Source organism: Pollicipes pollicipes, unplaced genomic scaffold (assembly GCF_011947565.3).
Source record: "Pollicipes pollicipes isolate AB1234 unplaced genomic scaffold, Ppol_2.1 Scaffold_4295;HRSCAF=5057_pilon_pilon_pilon, whole genome shotgun sequence".
NCBI lineage: Eukaryota > Metazoa > Arthropoda > Thecostraca > Pollicipedomorpha > Pollicipedidae > Pollicipes > Pollicipes pollicipes.
In genome coordinates this window covers 7,178,935-7,192,539 of record NW_023596461.1, presented here as the reverse complement: position 1 = coordinate 7,192,539, position 13,605 = coordinate 7,178,935, and the positions used below count along the sequence as shown (strand labels likewise).

Genomic DNA, 13,605 nt, shown 5'->3' with positions numbered 1-13,605 from the left:
CACGTAGACATGCGGCCAACATTTTCCCAGCGGGGCGGGAGCGGGCAAAATCTCCCAAATTCTGCAAACCCGCATACTTGATGTAATCCCTCGGCTGAAAGGCGGAGGGGGGGGGGGGGATGGGCTTCACCACGTCCCTACTCTCACGCATATTGAGATACGAGCGTCGGAAGCACAGCCGACAGTTACCTTGAACTCAAAATGCCGTAACCACTAGCAACGTTGGAGAGCATGACACATTAGCGAGACGATGCTGCCAGGACGAGCAACTTCATGCCTTAATGCGGGCAGAACAGACCGCCAGACCCTGGCGTTTCGGCAATGTGAGCTACCGTGTTGAGAACAGCCTGCCTTCAATATTCTGCGGGCCTACCGATCACACAGCGTTACCAAGGAACCATTAGCTGCTAAGCAACGCTGTTTAACGTAACTGTTCACCGTTGGAAAGGTCATCCTCGAATGACACGAGGTTACACAGATGCTAATTTTAATTAAAAAAATTGGTGAGACTGGTACCGCGCCCTCCGCCCCCCTCCAAGAGACACACTCGATCACTGCTTTCCTCCTATGGTTATGGTTCTCCTTCCACATGCCGCTCAGTATGGGGTCGCCCGCTGGCTGCGCTCTCGTGTTCGCTTCGCCGTGGGAGGAATCGAAGTTAAATTTGTTGACTTCAGCTGCGAACCGAGCGGCGAGCTTTGTCAGTTTCTTGTTCCAGCACCCCAACCAAAACATCATGACCGAAACACGGAGACAGGAAATCTTCTCGTAATGCATATCAACAGCAATGCCACGCACGAGTACGTTTAATGTGCACCATCTTACTCTGTGCAACCACGTACCAATGCTGAAAGAAAACTCGCATCGCTCCATCAAGTGTATGTACGCCAAGTTCATAAAATCACAAAATCCCCTCCCTACACAAACACGCACATACACACGCCAGAGAAAGCCCACACTGCATAACCTTCCCAGGTATTAGTGAACGGGCGTATCACAGTTAATATAAATATGGTAAATGGAGGAGGGGCCTGGATCGGACGAGAACCCGGGCGACACGCGCGCTGTACACCTAATCAGCGAGCGTCGCGTCAACCAGAGGGTCACCGGAATGGAGCATGGGCAGCGTTAGACGCGCAGCCTGTGAGAAGGCAGCATCTCTCCCTCTCGATCTCCGACAAATTAGCGTTGACCACACGCGGCCGCACGGAAAGAAACTGCGTTCCAGTAGCGCCTGCAACCCCCTCCCCCCTGACCCTTACAGCACCCGACGGCATCGACGTGGAGGGAGAAAAGGGGACGCTTAAACAACGGCCAGTCCAGGGGAATGTTTGCAATGCCCAGGTCGCGAGAGGTCACGGTTACACACCTGCACGGGTTACGTCACGGTTCGGCACATGGGCAGTCATCGCGCGCGGACGACATAAGGAAAGACAGGATAACATAAAGGGGAACCTCCCAGGGACGGTGGATCAGTGACGCGATTACAAAATACCGATGCGGGAGTAGATCACGGCCCATCCCTCAATGCTCGCCACAGAGAACTCCACGGGGACAGACTGCTGCCGAACCGAAGAACAACACCCAGGGAGCATCCGCAGCGTGCTGACGCCGGCAGTATGAGGCCAAGCGCAGGGCCACTTCGCCACGAGGTCCGACGACGGAATGTCCAGCTCGCCCCCCGGTCACCGTCGCCCGCTGCGTGGCACGCGGCGGGGAGTCGCGGTGCCGCCCACAGCGGACCGCAGGCACCGCCGGCGAACGCGCCAATGGCCCGCCCCGGCCGCAGGACGCATCCCGAAAAGGCGGGTCGCCGGGAGCTGCGCGGCGCCTACAGCGCCATCTCACTGGTGTGCGCAGTCTGAGCGCGGGCCGCAGAAGCCACCCGCTCGTCAGCTGATAAAACGCGAAAAGGCGTCGTGCACATGATCTGCTCCAATCGGAGCTAGCTCCCCGACCGAAGCCGACAGGGCGCCCCGGCCACACAGAGCGCGCTGTACCAGAGTAATAACAAAATGCAAGCAGAACCCACCTTCAAAACACTGATATCAGACGCGAGAGTCACGGCTTTGCGGGGAACTCGAGCTCAGCTGAGAGCTCGCTCCCCAAAGCCGCCTAGCGGTCCACTCGTGCTGCCATCTATTGACGCCGGCGGCAACTGCGCGCTAGCTGCGCTGCAGCTCCTTGTACATGGCGTTGGCGTCCGTCTTCTTGTAGTGCCGGTACTGGCTGTCAGCATTGGGCTGCGAGTCCTTGGGTATGACCGGGAAGCAGCACCACAGGATGAAGGCGATGAACGCCACCAGCGTGCCGATGAACAGGATGAAGTCCTCCACCGACTGCCGGGAGAGGGCGGGCCGGGTCAGGCGCGGCTCAAGGGCGACACCGCACCGCACACTCCCGCGGCGTGCACCATCGCCGACAGAGCGAGGGCGGGCCGGTACGGCTGCCACATGATGACGGTGCACCGCTCGACCAGTGCGGTGCTTTTCTAAACCGGAATGAGCGATTTGCGGGGACGCCTCCGTCAGCCTTCCCTGAGCATAGCCTGTTTGGAAGACTCGTGCACTTCAATCGAATCGACAAAAGAGCGATCCCACATAAACTGATATTTTGCTTCAGAAAACAGAAACCCACCGTGCCTCGCAACATGCCTACAGCCGGCAGTCATCCCGCGCCAGGCTGGCTGTCTCGGTCAAGGGACGGCTCGGCCCAGCGATCACCATTGACAGGTCACATCAGCACTGTTTCGGGTCACCCCAGCCCTCATGGCCACCAAAATGCCCCATTTATGGCACACTTCCAACTGAGCTTTAGGAAGTCATGACTCAATCGGCGTCAGGCACAATGTAGGCATGTCGCCGAGCACGCCGTAAAATATGAGAGAAGGCATGCTTTATTAACTTAAATCCGAACATTCTGATTGAATGTATATCTGGAGCCGGAGTCCACACTAAGGATGGCTTGGTCTGTGAACTCGGATCCCCATCTGATCCTGAAATTCCAGTTCAACAATTTCCACTGCAATCCCCGGCATGATCCACCCCGCCACTTGACCTCATCTGACCTTGAGCGGCCGTGCCACCGGCCGCAGGCCATCTCAGTCAGAGGCAAACAATGAGCGACGAAGCAATTCCGGCTCAATCACCCTACCACGGGTAGATCCGGAGGCAGGCGCTCTGACCCATCATGCTCAGGCCTACAGCGGTGGACATGACATGCGTGAAACATCTCCAGCCTTCCCTCTTCCATCTACAGTCGGGCCAACTGACAGTTGCCTTTATGCAGAGCACATCTCATGCCTAACAGCCCATTGCACAAAATATCCCTTTGAAGTGGACAATCACTTCACCGAATCACACTATCACACTATCACTGAAGCTGACTGACAGGCCCACGCAGGCTCTCACCGGCTCCTCCCCCAGTATGACAGAGTTGATGAGGTATTTAATGTCATCGACAGGTGTCATGACTGCAGCATGTAGAGCCTGAAACATGAAGATCATGGTGAGCATCTCAAGCACACACCCCATCCATATGGCCAGAAAACATCATTCAGTTGGATGCTACAAACTGCTTTGCTGCTGCCTCAGTGACCACTCATTTTAAATTTGCTGTAATTGAGGTACAGCATGGAATGGCATCATATTACATGAGAAGTATGCAACTGACGCAACTATAGAGTGCCTACACCTGCTGGAAGCTTGATTGATCAAATTACATATGCTGATGACTAGTAAATACTGCATGCTATTAAAAAAAGCCAGCAGAGCAACACACCCTTTGGGGGTGGGGACCACCTTATTTACCCATCCAATGGGCCGCCACAAGGAAACTAGGAAACCTTCTTTGCTATAGGCAAATGTGCATCATCTAGTCAAGGCATGCAGTCATGTCTGACAAATATATGCCCTACTCAAGAGTGCTCCTCAGTTATTTTATCTCATTGCAGCCATGTCTGGGAATAAGTGGCTTAAAAATATGGTGTACCATTTCCAAATAGTTTACTATCAACATGTATCTTTATTCTCTCAATGTGTATCAGCAGCAGTATGACCTAAGTACAAGCTCACTTTGCCATATGGCCAAAATTTTATGCATTCTATTCACAGCACCAGACTGCAGACTCACATTGTGTAGTTACAGGCACAACAATCTGATCTCTACACCACAATATGCACATGGGACATAATGGCACAGAATCGGCACTTGGGAACCATTTCATTTCATCATTATGACCATCAAAGGAGGTAACATGGAAATACTGTGCGGAGTTTTTGCTAGCAATTTTTTTTACTAATGCTTTCTACTTGGGCCTGGCAGGCATAAAGCCAAGCATTTATCTGGGGTGTGATGTGTTCACTTTCAGTAGAGCATGCTGCGTTATGGGTACAAAACCTGCCAAACAACAAACAAAACATTTTGAAAATTTTCATGTGCATACTAACACACCTAAACCTGCTAATGGGCCTTGTCATTAACTGACACCTGTCATCTGACATCTGAAAACAATGCCCAACCTACTGTCATCTAAGATTCAGCATATTACATCAAGAGTTGGTCAAATAAGTGAAGAGCAATCCTTTCTTGATACCAGGGGCAGGTCCAGTGTTTTGGCAAGGGCGGGATACTTCATGGTGGTGCCTTCTGGAACTGGGTGTGCCCCCCCCCCCCTCCCAGTTCACAAAAACTCTGCAGCTTTTGACAGCTTTGTTTTCAGATCATTATTTTCTTAGCAGTAAACTTTCTTGTGACAGACTGGCCCAGTGAATTTCACTGACTTTATTCAAGATGTCAACTTTATTTAAGTTTTATGTTGAGCTTCTTTGACTGCAAGATGAGCAAAAAGCTATCAGAAAATATGAGTCACCATGCATTTAGAAACAAAAAATTCCAACAGTGCAGGAATTAAGTGACTTAACAAAAATGGCTATCTCTGATTAAGCAATACTTTCTAATGCATCAAAAGATCAAGTTGTAATAAGTTGCATACATGTAGAGAGCATCTCAGGCCCTAGGTTTCACCTGTCAATTTTCTGACTGATATTGAAACACATTACAATATACAGCACCACAATTTCATGTCACAATGGCATAACCACTCTTGCTTGTACTACTATAACTCTTTTCACCGTAACTGCTACAATTATGTTTGAACGCACAGCTCAATCTGTCATTTCTATTACCGCTGTACTGCCTACAATTTCAAAAGTTCACACACCCCAAGACTTCAAACAAATTTCCGGTGAGAAGTTCAGGGCAATGCGCTGCTTCTACAAACAGTTTGCAACTAGAAATGATGTGGCAATGCAATATGCTGCATCCTGAATCAGCATACAAGTGTCCATGATACAATGCCAGAATTTTGGATACTTTGACGGGTTTGAGATGAATGATGCTGTATTGCTTGCTCCCAGTCATATCTTTATCTGCTGCATGTCTGTGTCATCCTTAACCAATGATCAATCAACAGCTGAATCTGTGCACCCATTGACATGGTTCATGCTTGGTAACAATTCAGATGTGATGCAGGTCTGATGCAGATGTGAGCAACATAACCAGGACGTCAACCTGAGGAGGGCCAGCTTCGGACAGGGCACCAATTCATTCAGCAAAATCCCTTCATTGGTACAGTGACTTTATTTTTTAGAATGATTTGGATAAAACTTCTAGACTAGGCATGCTATTTTGATGTCTCCATGACCTGTTTTTATGTAAAAGCTCTTCGGGTGTTTCACAATGCCAGCACGCACCACAGGCCTCATTCCCGGAGGCTCCCTTCATCTCTAGGCCATAGGAGATTTGGGACCAAATGTGCTCTCCTTGGCTACACCACTGCACCATGTGGGAGGTATATTAGTTTCTGAGTGAGTTGCAACTTGCACATGTGTGCAAAATAACAAATTGTGAGTGAGTCTCTGGGTTTTAACAACTCCTCTCAACTACTAAGGCCATATGGCCTTGCCTGCCTCTCCCCCTGGCAAGAAAGGTGGGAGCTGCTAGCAACCAAACCTGCACTCCTGGCTTTCCAGACATGCAGCTAAGCCACTACACTACCAGCACCCTGAAAACACTGGATTATGGATTGGGGTCTGTGGCTTGACTTTGGTTGCTGGATTTACATAACTGATGTGTTCACAATTTTAATTTAAACTTAATACAAAATGTAATGTCATCAATAAAATGTAATTCCACATAGGTATGCCAAACTGCTAGTGGATATAAGGACATATTGAGTTTTTAACTCATTTAATTTATCTTGTTTTCATCAACTCAGGAAAAGGAAACATACATCCCACCCTTGCCATGCAGCCAATACTGTTAAATTCAGGGTAGCTTGGATGTAACAAAAGCATGATTAACTGTTTCCCTATAAAAACAATAAAGGTGCAATATGCTCTTATAAGATGACATAAAAATATTCATCTAGACACAACTATACTACTCATCTTATCATACACAAAATAACAGTACTCTGAAACTAAGAACTGCTCATGGGCGTCCTGGCACCAACTTCACCCCAACCACGCACTCGCAACACCTGTACCACATCTACGCAGGGCTTGCAAATTGATTATGGTACAGCTATGGGCAGCAAACACACGACCAATTATACGTCGGTGTCCACTTCAGACTGCGCAGGAATTCTACCCGTCCCAAGATCCAAAGTGATCATGTCACAAAGAGACCAATGTGTAAGAACGGGTTTGAGCACCCCCAACCCACCAGCGAAACCACCTCCGCCACCCGCTCTTCTTAGTTCATGCAATCGTTAAAAGTAAGTCGTCGTAGGAGTGCCTTATTCACCAAAGTTTTCTAGAAGCTTCTCCAAATGAAAGGAATACCGAAAAACATTGGACAGTTTTCGGACAGAAATAAAGACCACAGATGCCCACAAGATCTATATGATACGACCATAAGAACCCTCAGAAACCAGAAATCACGACTAATTCAGGTCATCACACCCCAAAAGTGTGATACCCTACGCTCGTGATCAATGGCGCAGGCAAGGAGAGGGCAAGGCACTGAAGGTCATCGCATGGATCTCCCCCTCCCCGTAGTCTGACCCGAATCTCTTTCGGTAATCTTTTCCTGATCTGTTTGGGTCATCGTGATTTGTTTCTGTGCAAACCTAATTTGTTTCTGTGCCACCTAAGGGTATCTCCTCGTGAGGCACCATCTTTCTGTTGTGGTGGTACCGAGTGCTTCAATGATCCTGCGGGTGTTGAGGGAGGCTCGCAAGGCGCCTCTTACGGCCAGAAGAGAGTAGCCAAGCTAGAAATGCCCACTGCACGGACCCCGATTCCGGCCAGGGGGGGGAGGGGGGGAGGTGATAAACAACACCTGGACCGCAGCTTTAAGTTTTATTAGGGTTGCCGTGCCACGTTGTCCCCACAGGAATGATGAAAGGGTCTTGGGTGCCGAGGTAGTCACCTTGCGGGTCAAGCTTGGCGTCCACCAACACTCATCTTTGACCTGAATTTTCCTACCTGTAAGTGCCCGTTCCGACTCTGCACGCAGCCGGCTTGACAGGCACCGTGCTTGTGCGGCACTGGCCCGGCGTCAGGCGGCTCAGGCGACAGGTCGTCGCCGGAGCCGGAGGGGGAGTCGCCGGATGCAGTATCTGCCCCATGTCACGGCCGTGGGGTCATGCCCTGGCTGAAGCCGAAAAGATGTCTGGTCAGCCCTTCGTCGGTCAGGGAAATGGCTCCTGTAGACTCGCACCCGGTGGCTCCGCAGCAGTATTTTTTGGCGTTCTGGCCCGGGTGTAGCGCATCCGTAGCCCTGGCAGCATAGCAATGTTCACCGTGCCGTTCGCTTATTGGGCTCGTTGGTGGTCGGGGAACGGGCGCATCAAAACAACAAACTTCTATTTGACAGCCATGGATGGACCACAAACTATTCCGACCACGCCTACGCCAACCCTCAGTAAATGACGGATTAAAATGACTCCATCCGCTGGGTCCAGTTGAAAACCTGATGGTTCCCGTAGTGCTCCCTAGTCCGGGGGGGGGGGGGGGGGGGCGGGAAGGCACAGGCAGTCAGATCGCCCACCCGCGCGAAGGATTCGCTGTATGGTCATTTACTCTTCGAACCTTGACGGAGGGGGCAGGTCTTTGCCATTGAAACTGAATCCGTTCGAGGTTCAGCAGGCTCTGTCCAGGTTTTGAATTCCCAAAAACGTGTTGAGGTATCGAGATAATGGTTTCCGAAATCACGCCCTTGATGAAGCTAGAGCAAAATCGGAAAAAGTCTGGTGTCAAGGAGTTCAGTTGTCGAGTTCGCGGACGGGGTATACAGTCCGTGACGATAGAGGCGAAACAGCATCCCTGAAAGAATTCTGTGCAGAGGATCATCAACTACTGGGATCTGCGGGATATTAGCGAGGAAGACATCGTCGAAGGCACGACGAGAGAGAGTTTGGCGAACGCAAAACACAATTTGAAAAGGGTAGGTGGGGATTTGACGCCTACGGGTGTCATCGTCCTCACATTCGACAGCTTTGTTACCAGAGGGGGTGCAAATCGACCCTCCGTCATACGCTGTCCGCTTCTACGCGCCAGATGCGGGGCGGTGCTTCAAGTGCCATTCGTTTGAACCCTTCACCGACCGAAAAATGTCGGAAACAGATAACGTGCGGGATATGCGCAGAGGTCAGGCACGAAACAAGACCTGTGGGTCCGGTATCATTAAGTGCTCTAACTGCTTTGGAGGCCACCCAGCGCGGTTTCGCTCGTGAGCGTTTTCGAAACGGACAAGAACGTAAACGAAACGGAAATCTTGACAATCACGGTAAACAGTGGGCCAACTTACCGTGGGACTGAAAGTAGTCTAATGAAAACCACTAGGTCCGTTCTTACTGAGATGTAGCCGCCACCCAGATGGAAAACTGTTCAGCGGGGGCACCGACAGCTGCTGACCTATCCACAAACAAAGAGACAAGCGTTCCAGGACATGACTTTAGGGGACTGTGTAGTTCTCACACAGATGTTTCGCTCGCCGGGCGTCTCTCTGTCCTGTCTCGACAGGACAGGTGTAGTTTGCGCCAAGTCTGGCGACGCGGCGCCTTCGACATCCGACAGCTGCCATCTATAGGTGCCTCCAGCGCCTGTGACGTCCCTCCCGCACCTCTCCTGGGAGCAGCCCCCGAGCGGCGGAGGCCCCGAGCACGCTCCCGACGTTTCCAGGCTTCTACGCACCCTGACAGGGTCTTTTTTAGTGAAACTTTGTGTAAAGTCTGGTCACGACTGAGAAGTCCAGAAGACGAAATGTCCAGGTGTACCCGCCTGGGGGGCCGCCGCTAAGATGTCCGGCTGAGAAGCCGTCACTGAGATGTCCGGCTGGGAGGTCGCCGCTGAGATGTCTGGCTGGGAGGCCGTCGCTGAGATGTCCGGCTGGGAGGTCGTCACTGAGATGTCTGACTGGGAGGTCGCCGCTGAGATGTCCGGCTGGGAGACCACCGCTGATATATCCGGCTGGAAGACCACCGCTGAGATGTCCGACTGGGGGACCGCCGCTGAGATGTCTGGCTGGGAGGCCGCCGCTGAGATGTTCGGCTGGGAGACCGCCGCTGAGATGTCTGGCTGGGAGGCCGCCGCTGAGATGTCTGGCTGGGAGGCTGCCGCTGAAATGTCCGGCTGGGAGGTCGCCGCTGAGATGTCCGGCTGGGAGGCCGTTGCTGAGATGTCCGGCTGAGAGGCCGTCGCTGAGATGTCCGGCTGGGAGGCCGCCGCTGAGATGTCCGACTGAGAGACCGCCGCTGAGATGTCCGGCTGGGAGGCCGTCGCTGAGATGTCCGGCTGGGAGACCGCCGCTGAGATGTCCGGCTGGGAGACTGCCGCTGAGATGTCTGGCTGGGAGGCCGCCGCTGAGATGTCCGGCTGGGAGACCGCCGCTGAGATGTCCGGCTGGGAGGTCGCTGCTGAGATGTCCGGCTGGGAAGCTGCCGCTTGGATCCGGATGTGACGTGCTGTGGGGTTGCCGCGTTCAGCGATACTCGATCTTTCAACCTTCTAATGCAGTGGCACAGTTTTCCCTGGGTTAGATAACACCATTACGCCGTCACCGAATTGAAGACCGTGATCAGGGCTTCGTTCGGTTCGGTTAAGTTCTGGTTCTGTCCAGGTCAGCTTTTAAGGCGTGGGGCACCGTCCTGTCCAGTGGCTGGAAGTTGTGGTATGTGTGAGGTGGCATCGTTAGAATGTGCACGCCATTTTTTGGGGCCTCGCCCAAGGCGGGCACAGAAAGGCGACTTTCTTAGTTGCTTATGATGGCTCTGGATGGGTTCTCTATTGATGCTCCGGTGTGCTTCATGCAATGCTTGATGACTTGAAGGCAATGGTCACGTCCCTGGCGTGGGAGAGCAGGCTCCCAAGCAAAATAAAGTAATAATCATGAACAGAGACACATTGAGAGAGGTGAAACACTGGAGGGAGAAGTGGGACGCGCTGTATCCCATCTCTCCCACCAGCATCAGATTAGGCAAACATGCCAGCCCTAGAAAAAACGATACAATTTACAAGGTGCGAAGGCACACGAGACAATGAGCTCTATCTTCAAGATGGTCTTATAGAACATAGTTTGACAAAGACCAGGCAAATCTACCTTACCTTACTCGTCGCAATATCATAAAAACAATGTTTTGCCACCCCCACCTGCCTTCTGATACACCGGTGCTGCTGGAATAGGAAGATCTGGACGGTGTGAATATACTTGAAAACAACATTAGTGCAGAACGATCATCGCACGGTACAAGTCTCAGCGACTCCTCTATGCCCAGGTCCCGCGCCCTAGGCCTTGTGGTGGTGCAACTCAGTTTGTGAGTACACAGCATGTGCCCACAAACCGAAATATTCCTGCATCCCAGGTGTGTTACAGTGTTATGTGCCCATAAACCAAGCATATGAAAACACACACACACACACACACACACACACACACACACACACACACACACACCACACACACACACACACACACACACACACACACACACACACACACACACACACACACACGCATACATAATAACACCCACCTTCCTGATCCACCTTTGCCACGCTCATGGACGCTACTTATGTGGAGAACTAACATTAACATAAACAAAACCCTCTGACTGAATTATGTCCTAACTACCAATGGCGAAGTGGCACTGTGAAAACCATCCCATACTACTCCATGTACCAACTAGCCCCCGTTTCTCCTTCTTCTCTACGCTGCGCTGCCTGACGATCACAGAATCCTATGTGGGTTCTGCCAGCTTCAGCTAGCGCGGACCAGAGGTGCCACTTTTCAGCCCGTTTTACTTGCGCTCTGCGGGTCTGTGGACTTAAATGTGGCACCTCTAGTCCGCAACAGCCGACGATTGCAGAATGTGCAGCGGGTTCTGCAGCCAGTTCGCAAGGTGAAAATGGGTATTGACCTCAAATCAGTCACCCCTGGAAAATGATTTCCCCGGTAATGGCGTTGGCTGACAGCTAGTGGGAAGTCCCAGCAAGGGCATGCTGCCAAATCGTAAAGCCAGTGGGCAACCGTGAACAGGGCGCCAAATGTGCATGACGTTGTACAAGGTGTTCCTAGCATTTGATTGCTGGCACGCAACGTGCTTGCTGGGAATTAGGCACGTGTGACCACAGTTGGCTCCCACCGACCGAAACCATCGCTCAACGTCATTTCTGCCAGCGCATGCGCACTGAACAACACCTATTCACTGTCTTTAGGGCCATCCATAAGTCACGCCACGCATGGAGAGAACGGGTTTTATGAGGTGTAAACGAAGCGTAACAGGGGAGGGGAGGGAGGTTTTAGTCAGTGTAACATTACACTCAGACGTGGGTGCCAATCGTGCTAAAAAAATCCTTAAAAGTAAACTAAATACCTTAAAGACGAACACCGCGTTGACTCATGACAAGGACGCACATGTTATTTGCCTCGCAAAATGTTTTGGTTTTTCAGATTCGAGTTCAACTACAATTTCTGGTTCATTTGGTGGCCGAACGCAAGTCATCCGGCGTAAACAATGCGTAACTGACATGAGGGCAGTTTGAATGGTACAATAATGCGTAATGCAATTTATGAACGGCCCCTGAGCAATATCGATGCATTCAAATTATATGCGGCTGAATTTCTTTGATCTGTACTCAGTGCCGCTAAAGCTAAAGGCGCATTCAAAAGTTAGCAGACGTGGGTAAGATAAGGACACTGCGTGGCGGGATCACAGCCCACCAATGAAACCTACAAGCCGTCAGTCAAAGAGCGGTCGTAATTACAATTGCATGAATGCGTCAACGTACACAGCTGTGTCTGACTCAGAGGTGTAGTTTACAAAATAACGCGGTGGAAGGTTGGCGCACTTCCCCCACAGAGTACATGGGTTGGAGCCCTTCTCCCAACTGAATATTATTCAGCGCGTGTTACGCTTGGCGCGCGACTTAACCGAAGAAGACAATGTCCATACAGTGCAGAAGAAACCTTCAAGAATTTCAAGGATCTAGAACCTGAATGCGGAAAGAAGCTAGCACACAAATTGATACTTGAACACATTGATATTGGTTTTCTATCTATAAACACGTTCACACACACACACACACACACACACACACACACACACACACACACACACACACACACACACACACACACCCACACACACACACACACACCACACACACACACACACACACACACACACACACACACACACACACAACACACACACCACACACACACACACACACACACACACACACACACACACACACACACACACACACACACACACACACACACGCACACACACACACGTATGATATAATATACATACATATATATATATATATATATATATATATATATATATATATATATATACATATGCACGTTTGATTAGAAATGACAACTGACTCAGCACTGGCAAGCTTTTTCATCGTTCGCGTTTCCAGGCCTTTGACTTAACATTATCGTTTAAATTAAATGTAATGCATGCAAAATCACTCTTATGTTCGTCGATCTTCATGTTCTTATGCTGTGATATCTTATCTCATCGTCGGAGAAGACCGAATAGCACAATAAATATGTTTTGAGTTTCAAAGGATGAAAATCGTGCCTTACTCTTGGAAGGCCTGTTTTCGTACGGAGATGACGACCGAAGCATGGCCAATTCAAGTGAGACCGAAACCTGTTATTACTTTGATGCACATCAAACACACCCATAATGAATGCGCTACAAAGACACGAATACATTGTCACAATCACATCAATGCTACTCACCGGCCACCGCCTAATAGATCAAGGGTTGTGCAAGAATTTGCTTGTCTGTTTAAGGCTGGAGAGAGCTCGTTAAAAAATATACTTACCCAAATTTGAAGGCGTCTTCTGTCATTGCACGTCTCAAGACTGTCAGCACTGTCTGTCAGTCGCTATCGTGTCAATGTTCTGTCATGTTCGTATCGCATGTGGCCCAGAGGTGCCTCGTCACGTAAGTGCATTGTCCGGCGTCGTGAGTGTCATCTGGTCACACCAGTGTAGTGTATGGAACAAAGCTTGCGGTCTTCGATATTGCATTTGAATTGGTACACTACTTTGGTGCATACTAGTTTGTCGGAT

The 13,605-nt window shown here is 50.5% G+C and overlaps 1 protein-coding gene across 5 annotated transcripts; it reads right to left on the bottom strand.

The window, feature by feature from the left end:
* Positions 1 to 1,769: 1,769 nt before the first annotated feature.
* Positions 1,770 to 6,822, bottom strand: LOC119096199 (uncharacterized). 5 transcript variants are annotated; one of them, XM_037218991.1, is made up of 3 exons: positions 6,727 to 6,822; positions 3,411 to 3,488; positions 1,770 to 2,339 (listed from the first exon to the last, which is right to left on the bottom strand). In XM_037218991.1, the coding sequence occupies exons 2-3, from the start codon at positions 3,468 to 3,470 to the stop codon at positions 2,166 to 2,168; spliced, it is 234 nt and encodes a 77-aa protein (XP_037074886.1). In that variant the 5' UTR covers positions 3,471 to 3,488; positions 6,727 to 6,822; the 3' UTR covers positions 1,770 to 2,165. The 5 variants fall into 5 exon arrangements, with proteins under 5 accessions (XP_037074886.1, XP_037074885.1, XP_037074887.1 ...); XM_037218990.1 differs by lacking the exon at positions 6,727 to 6,822 and adding an exon at positions 6,533 to 6,710; XM_037218992.1 differs by lacking the exon at positions 6,727 to 6,822 and adding an exon at positions 6,548 to 6,710.
* Between the last annotated feature and the right edge of the window lie 6,783 nt (positions 6,823 to 13,605).

Excerpts from the sequence above, each read along its gene's own strand:
- LOC119096199 (XM_037218989.1), bottom strand. The coding sequence starts at position 6,036 with ATGTCTGGAAAGCCAGGAGTGCAG. Across the intron at positions 3,489-6,012 it reads CTGGAAAGCCAGGAGTGCAG|GCTCTACATGCTGCAGTCAT; the intron begins GTTTGGTTGCTA and ends TTCATGTTTCAG. Across the intron at positions 2,340-3,410 it reads TCATACTGGGGGAGGAGCCG|TCGGTGGAGGACTTCATCCT; the intron begins GTGAGAGCCTGC and ends CTCTCCCGGCAG.